Source organism: Barbus barbus (assembly GCF_936440315.1).
Source record: "Barbus barbus genome assembly, chromosome: 2".
NCBI lineage: Eukaryota > Metazoa > Chordata > Actinopteri > Cypriniformes > Cyprinidae > Barbus > Barbus barbus.
In genome coordinates, this window is record NC_136730.1 from 3865529 (window position 1) to 3873938 (window position 8410).

The 8410-nt window shown below is 34.5% G+C and overlaps 1 protein-coding gene across 2 annotated transcripts; it reads left to right on the top strand.

The window, feature by feature from the left end:
* Nucleotides 1-255: 255 nt before the first annotated feature.
* On the top strand, nucleotides 256-5010 carry LOC306878867 (fucolectin-like). 2 transcript variants are annotated; one of them, XM_079431442.1, is made up of 7 exons: nucleotides 256-285; nucleotides 465-535; nucleotides 3045-3327; nucleotides 3646-3780; nucleotides 4061-4343; nucleotides 4486-4622; nucleotides 4728-5010. In XM_079431442.1, exons 3-7 carry the CDS (start codon nucleotides 3321-3323, stop codon nucleotides 4730-4732), a joined length of 567 nt encoding a protein of 188 aa, XP_079287568.1. In that variant the 5' UTR covers nucleotides 256-285; nucleotides 465-535; nucleotides 3045-3320; the 3' UTR covers nucleotides 4733-5010. The 2 variants fall into 2 exon arrangements, with proteins under 2 accessions (XP_079287568.1, XP_079287567.1); XM_079431441.1 differs by having other exon boundaries at nucleotides 4486-5010.
* Nucleotides 5011-8410: the final 3400 nt, after the last annotated feature.

An 8410-nucleotide genomic window follows, 5' to 3' on the forward strand; every position in this document is an offset into this window, starting at 1 on the left:
AACGCAGGGCTTATAAAGGACAGACTAAACTAGATAATTAATAACACAAGGCTGGGACTAAATAACTAATGAGGACAGGAACAGGCAGACCAAATATGGGCATGAAAACACTGGGAGCATGTGGAAACACAAGACATAGGGAAACAAAGTCCTACAATAGGTCAATTTAATGTTGATTATTCAGATTTCAGATACCTCATTTGGTTGGGAGGGACTTATTTAGCAATAATTAAAGCAGCATTTCTGAGCTGTCTTATTCGACTAGACGCTCTTCACAGATTGCTGGTGTGTATTAATTTTCATATCTACAATAGCACATTTTTTATTTGAAATGCTTTATCAAGACATAATATTCCTCATGATAATAATATTGGAGAAATAATAAGTATACAAATATTTCATAAACACATTTATAGTACCATATATTTATTGTATAAATCATGCATTATTTTGTTTAAAAGCAGATCACTGCTGAATTGTGAATATCTTCTATGGGGTATCTTCTGTCTTCTATTGATACATTGACAGATTCCAGGTGAGTTGAATGTTTATATACTCTCTACAACAGGTAAAATTATAGGAAAAAATAATAGTTTATTGATTAGAGTTTTTAAATAAATTTGTTATCACTTTCATTGGTGATAAATCTGCATAAATATCAATACATTAACTATTGAATAAATTTGTACTATTAATATAGAAATTACTACACCAATTAATTTTGATCAGTAGCAAAATTTGAGATACTGCAAACTGATTCATTTTGGAAGTCAAACCAACAACACTGAACTTTTAACTGAATCTCGAGCCTCGGGACACTTAGAACAAAGCAATACAGACCCTCTTTTCCTTTCTCTCTTTTCTTTTTTGACAATGGCAGTGACATTTTTGGCAGGGCAGGGAAAAATCTGAACTAGACAGAACCTGTAGAAAAACTCCTTAGCGTCAAGTCCTGTGTATAGAGTACCTTCCAAGACATGGGGTCCATTCTTCATGCCTCGCTTAATATATTTGAGATATTTTGATTGATGCGATATCTTTTAATCATGACCCAGATAGCACACTTACGTCTGCAAGATTTCTATCTATTAAACTCTATTAAAGGTCTCTTGATCTGGAAAGCATCTGCTTTCTACAAACGTCTGACAGACTCTGTAATATGTCAGTTTTACATACATTCTAAATCATAAACATCTTAAATAAATCTAATGGACGTCTATATGACATCTAAAAGGAAATGTCCTTTTGCCAACCCCTCAGAGGACCTCAGAGGATGCCAACGCTCAGACAACATACAGAATTACCACATTTTGCCATAAGTTAAATATATTGGTTCTGCAATATATAAATATATTGTGGAAACTTAATTTCCTGTAGAGCTGCTTTGCAACGATTGTATCGTTAAAGCGCTATACAAATAAACTTGAACTTGAACTATAGATGTATTGCAGATGAGCAAACATTCTAAAAATGTTGTCTTGCAGATGTAATGATAGGGATGATCTCTGGCAAATTTAGACCTTGACGAGTTAGCAGATTTGATCATCGTTTGATTATGAGAATTATTATTTCACAAATAAATCTCTTAACGAGTAAAACTGGTCATGCCTATTATTATAGATTATGCAACATTTTAATTATTTTCAAAATAATTTAAAAAGTATTATCTTTTATTTTTTCCTGGTTTAATAAGGTAAGAAAACAGCAGTGACTGGGACAGGCTTTCAGTATCACCTTCACTTAAAATGATACGGTCTAATCCTGTTTACGTGAAATAAGATGCTCCTGAGCAGGTTTGAGCAAACGTATATGTTGCTATTACAGCAACTCCAGGATGAACTTCGAAGGATCATGTCAAATCATCAACAACAAATCCAGCTAACTTTTTAATCCACGTACAGAGAACTGACACTAAGAGCAAATAGCAATGGATTATATTTACACTTTGTAAAAATAGCAGGACTTTGCAATAAATGGGTACATTTATATGACAACAATAATCCGATTTTAACAGGATTAAGACAATACTCTGATTAAGAATCTACCATGTAAACAGATGATTTGGATTACTTTAATCTGGCTGAATTCATAATCGAAGTAAACACAAATCGAATTAAGACATGTGGAGTATTCTTATTTTAGCTGCATTATCGAAGTGCAGTAGTGATGGGCGTTCGAAACACTGCTTCATGAAGCTTCGAAACATTTGCAAATCTTTTTTGAATCAGTGTTTCGGAGTGCGTATCAAACCGGCCAGGTCACGTGATTTTAGCAAACAAAGCTTTGTTACATCACAAGTGAACCCCTGAACCACTTCTGGTTGCCCAGTTAATCATGTGACATGAAATCCCACAAACTTTTATTATAAAAATATAGAACTCAGGGCCAGATGTTGTGGGTTAAACAATATATAACTTCCCTTTAACACAAATGGCTATGTAGTTTAAAATTTACATTAATTACGAACCTGTATACAATAGTTCTTAGTAGTTCTCCAGAAAATAGTATAGCTATTGATTAGCTAATAGCAAACTACCAGTTTCAACTGAGTGCTATTACTTACTAAATCATTAATCAGAGTTTCTTGTTAGTTAATAGCAGTGAATGTTAATAGTGCATTGGTCATTTGTTGCTGTGTAATTATTCATTAACGATGGAACAGCATTCTAAAGTGTTACCGGTTTCCCAAATTGAAAATATTCCAGTAAAGTACATATACTTCATAACTGTACTTAAATACAGTAACAAAGTAAAAATGCTTAATAGTTACTGTCCACCACTGTTCTCCTCTCTATAACCCACAAGTGACAATGTGTCGTTATGTTTTCAATCAGGATGGCCATACTTGTGATTTTGTTACTGACACTTTTTACTGGGCTGTGTGTCGCTGATTCGAAAGGTATGTTTAGAATAATACAAGTAAAAATGTCTGGGCATAAAAACTGATTGAAAAATTGATATTGATTGATTTTGTTTGTTTGTATTGCCTCGAAGCCATCTTATCTTTTTTATTTATTTACTTTATTTTATATCACATTGAACAGAGAATCTTGCTCTTAATGCCGTGGTGGTGCAGTCCTCCTTACACAACGCAGATGGAGTTCCTGAACATGCAGTAGATGGAAACAGAGACACAAATTGGGGGCAGCGTTCATGCACTCACACTCAAGCTGAGTTTAATCCATGGCTGAGAATTGACCTCGGAAATGTCTACAGCATAAGAAAGGTTGCCCTCACTAATCGTGGAGACTGCTGCAAAGAGCGAATCAGAGGAGCTCAGATTCGTATCGGCAATAAACTGGAGAACAACGGAAACAACAATGAGCTGTAAGAAATGTTTCAATTGTTTTATCATCTCCCCATGTTTATGATGTTCAGTCTGGTTTAACAAAACACGAGGCAAAATTGTACCTCCTACAAAAACTAACCACTGTTCTTCAACATTTTTATTAGATTTTTTTCATATTGTGATTAGATATTTGTTAGTTTAGACCACTGTTTCTTATCAAAATGCAATATAAAGCATGATCAGTAATTTGTATTGTGAGAGTGCTATACAAACTCATTTGATTTCAGTACAGTTCAAATGAATTTGTTAGACATGTACATTGTGTTTAGAGGCCTCTGTTCTTTATGTATTTGCAGGGCTGCAACGGTTCTCACTGTTTTCGACGGCACAAAAGCATTTGAGTTTGAGCCTGTTAACGGCCGATATGTCAACATTTTTTTTACCCGGGAACGATGAAGTCCTTACTCTGTGTGAAGTCGAGGTGTTTGCAGGTAAGGGACAGAGAGAAAAGACGACTCTAGAAAAGAAGTGATATAGTGATACTGTTATTATTTTTTATTATTATTATTTTAAATTAAATTATTTTATTAACAGAAGAGGACAAACCATTGTACATTTGTGTTCCAAGTGAGTGCTCTTCATTACTTTGATTGTTATCAGTAACACATAATATTCTTACTGAGCATTTGCTAACCATTAAGGAATAATGTACATACAGACAGATATTATCGCAAAATAAACCTAACAGAACTATTATTTTATATTAAACAGGGAATCTTGCTCTTGGAGGCAAAGCTGTCCAGTCTTCCACATACCCTGAATTAGGAGCTGCTCAAAATGCTGTCGATGGCAACAGGCAGTCACTTCATGCACGCGGGTCATGCAGCGTGACTAATGGGGAGAGGGACCCCTGGTGGAGAGTCGATTTGGGAGACGTCTACAGGGTAACCAGGGTTAGCGTCACTAATCGTGGAGACTGTTGTGAAAATAGGATTGTGGGTATTCAGATCCGTATCGGCAACAGCCTGGAGAATAACGGCAACAATAATGAGCTGTAAGTGTTGTCTCTCTTTTAATACTTGCACAAAGTGTTAGAAAATTGGTAAATAAGATATGATTACTTTCAGTTAATCATTTTAATACCAACTTATATGCCGTTTTGATGCAACCCTCTGTATTTCTGTGTGTTTTCACAGGGCAGCAACTGTTGGGGCCATCCCACTTGGAGACACTAAAACATTTGAGTTCAAGCCTATTAAGGGGCAATATGTCAACCTTTTTCTTCCTGGACGCAATGAATATCTCACACTGTGTGAAGTTGAGGTATATTCAGGTAAGTGATAAAAGGAGAGAGTGGTGGGTAGAAATCTGTATGTGTATGTATACTATATGTCTCTGTTGCCTAAATTTTTTTTTTTTTTTCTGATTTCATTGCCAGACTAAGTGAGAACAAGATGATGTTACACCACAGTCCACTGATCCTATAAGCAAAATGAATGAAAATACTGTTTTCTGAGCAATACTAATATTGCACGTTTTAATTTTACCTATGCACCTTTTATCTTTAAGAGCTCTTTTGGTGCACATTCAGTAAAGGTTTGAAATGGTGGAGGTTTAAAGCTTTAAAATTCTTAACCTCAATTTGCTGCAGGTTGTGTATTTTCACCCTGAACACCCATCTTTGTTTACATTTGCCTTCTTAATAAATTGCTATAGCATTCATGTTGTGTTGTATTTTTCTCAATCAAAAAAAATTATAATTTGGATCTTTACAATGAGGAGGAGGTGTAGTGATAAGAAGTGTAGCTAAGGCGTGAGGTTTACAACATCCAGAACCAATTTTAATCATATAGTATTCTGCACTTCCTGCACACAGCTGTATTTATTGACAATAACAATGAAAGTGTTATTCCTTAATACCTGTTTGTGCCAATGTCTGATTATTACTGAAGGACTAAATCACCTTCCCACCTCCAGTTTTGACAGAAGACTTGCACAGCTGATTGTAGTCTTTTTTTTTTATGAATTCTGTAGATCTAGGATCTAAATATAAGAGTAAGGAAAACAATACAGTGGCCGAGAGAGCTTAACATGCTGTAACTTAAGAAAACAAATGCAAATAGAAAAAGCACTAGCAAACTAATAAAACATCTTCATCGGTTTGACAATGCATGTGTTAAAAACACTCGCGACACAACCAGATACAGAAATGTGCAGCAAAAAAAATAATAAAATGTGCTGCAAGTTGTACAGACCACAATGGGAGGACCCAACAATGCCAAAATAAAATGAACATTTACACATTTACATTTATTCATTTAGCTGACGCTTTTATCCAAAGCGACTTACAATTGCTATATATGTCAGAGGTCGCACGCCTCTGGAGCAACTAGGGGTTAAGTGTCTTGCTCAGGGACACATTGGTGTCTCACAGTGGATTCAAACCCGGGTCTCTCACACCAAAGGCATGTGTCTTATCCACTGCGCCATCACCACCCCTGAACCCCAAACAAAATGAAAATGAACCATGGCTTTATTACAGTAAACTTCTAGTAACCATGTTTTTTTTTTTTTTATTGTTGTTTTTTGGGGGCATATTGATTACCATTTGTATAAATACCATGGTTAAACTATATGGTTAGTGTAGCAAAACCATGGTTAATTTGTGGTTACCATGGTTTAAATATAGTAACCATTTTTTATTTGTACTTATTTTTTATATAGTAAATTACCTACTTTTATATAGTAAATTACTTATAGTATATTATTTATTAATTTATTTATTTTAATGGTAAAGCCATGGTTAATCTTTAAAAGGGTAGCTGTAAAGGTAAGTTAACCACATTACCTAGCCTTTCACAATTAAAGTAGAGTGGGGGAAAATGCCCCCCACCCCCTACTGTTTTCCTAAGACAACCACTAGATAAATCCAAGACACATTTTTACTATGGAGTACACTGACAAGAGTGACTCACTGTGATGTAGAAGTTTTGACTATGAAGCTTACACTGGTGATGTACCTGAGAGAAAACGAGACATTTCACAATCAGTGATCTAATTTTCAGCAATAAGAAAAAAAACTGTTTTAACGCTTGTTGTTTTGTAGAACATCACAGTTATATATGATATGAAAATAGTACTGTTCTTTGGATTTTCGTTCTATATCATTGTTTGGTGTGTATCACCATAATTCGTCATGTCATCACGTTCATGATCAGACGTATCACTGTTTCAGCACCTTTATTTGCACATATTTCATTTGAAGAAGACATGATATGTGCACAAACACGGTACTGGTTCATGTTTGGAGCACGAGAGAATATGAAATGTGCTCACATAAACTTGAAAGTTTGCTCCGGTCCGGATATGAACTGTGATCTGCGTGGTAAGTTTTATTAAACTCATCGCACTGTTCCACCAGAAACCACTCTGTCATGCGCACTCCACTTGTTGTTGTATTAAATATTGTTATGGTCATGTTTAGAGAGGTGAACTGACAGCTCTTTCAGGAGATTTGGATTCTCTGCTGTAAGATAACCTCATGCATAATACAGCGCAGTGATTGGATCATAAGAGTTCATCCTCATGAACCATGTTGGGGAAAGTTACTTTTAAAAGTAATGCATTACAATATTGCATTACTCCCTAAAAAAAGGAACTAATTATGTTACTTAGCTACTTTTTATGGAAAGTTATGTTACTTTTGCGTTACTTTTTAAATATGAGCAAGGCTTGATTGTTTTTAATACAAGCTCTAATTATAGCAAATGTAAAAGCCCTTTCACACCAAAAAGTGTAATGAATAAACCTATTTATAAACCTGTAAATTCACGTCTGTAAACTAGAACGCAGGAGAAGAAGGTTCAACAGTCTTCAGCAATAAAAAAAACAATGAAGCACAATTGTTAGTTTATCTAAAGTCATTTTTGCTTATTAGTATGGTTGAACTGGATCATCAAAGGTCAGCAGCAAAGACATTGGTTAATAAAATGTGATTAGATACATTTGTGTTGTTTAATTTATTATTGCAGGTTTGCGTCATATTCTGAGTTTGCATTTCACTGTTTTAGTTCATTTTGATGAATACTAAATGTGTTGTTTTGCGAGTGAGATGAATTAATGCACATTCACAATTAGTCTAGAACTACAGTAACAGCATGTTCACACAGCGCACTGTTAATCAGTAAATGGGAAAAAAGTAACAGATATTTGCTTGTAAATTAAAAAGTAATGCATTACTTTACTAGTTACTTGAAAAAAGTTATATTATTACGTAACTCGCATTACTTTTAATGTGTTACCCCCAACACTGCTCATGAATAATACTGAGAAAAACTCAGAAAACTGATGACGTAGATGTACACTTATTAGCCACGGCAGCCAATCACCACTGCAGAATAACGCATATAAATCACTTTTCATGACATAGGTTCAATTCGGCTTTTTGAACCGGAAGAACAAAATTGCCAAATTCCCTTAATAATAGATATGAGTTATGTTGTTTTCACTGATGTGCAACCTTTTCATATACATTAACATTTCAAAGAAATGTGTTTTGGGGTTTCATGACACTTTAAGGGAGCATTTTCCTTCACTCTACCCTTATTGTGTATTTTCTCTGCTTATTTAGGCTAATAATATCCAAAACAATCTAAGGAATCATGATCAGAATGTTGAAATAAACAAAAATCTCACATTTCAGAGCAAACATTGCATGTCCCAGTCATGTTTGTCACTTTGCGGTTCCCTTTAACACTTACAGTGTGGTCTTTGATAATTTACAGTGTGTTTCTGTATTTGCAGCTCATTTCTGTATTTGGTTGTTTTGCGAGTATTTGCAGCACATTTGTTGTTAAAATAATGATGTTTTCTTAACTTGCAGGGTTTTTTTATTTATTTATTTGCAGCTCTCTCGGCCACCATAAAACAAATTAAACATCAAAAGTAAATAAAGACTTTAAAAAGGAAAAAAAAAGAAAGAAAGGAAAAAAGTGCCACACAAGCAACAGGGTTGCAAATGTAGCCTAAATTAAGCTGCAGGAAGAGCTGTTGAGGCAATAAATCATATACATAACAATTTATCACTTATTTTAGCACTTTCAAATATGAAAATTTAAATGA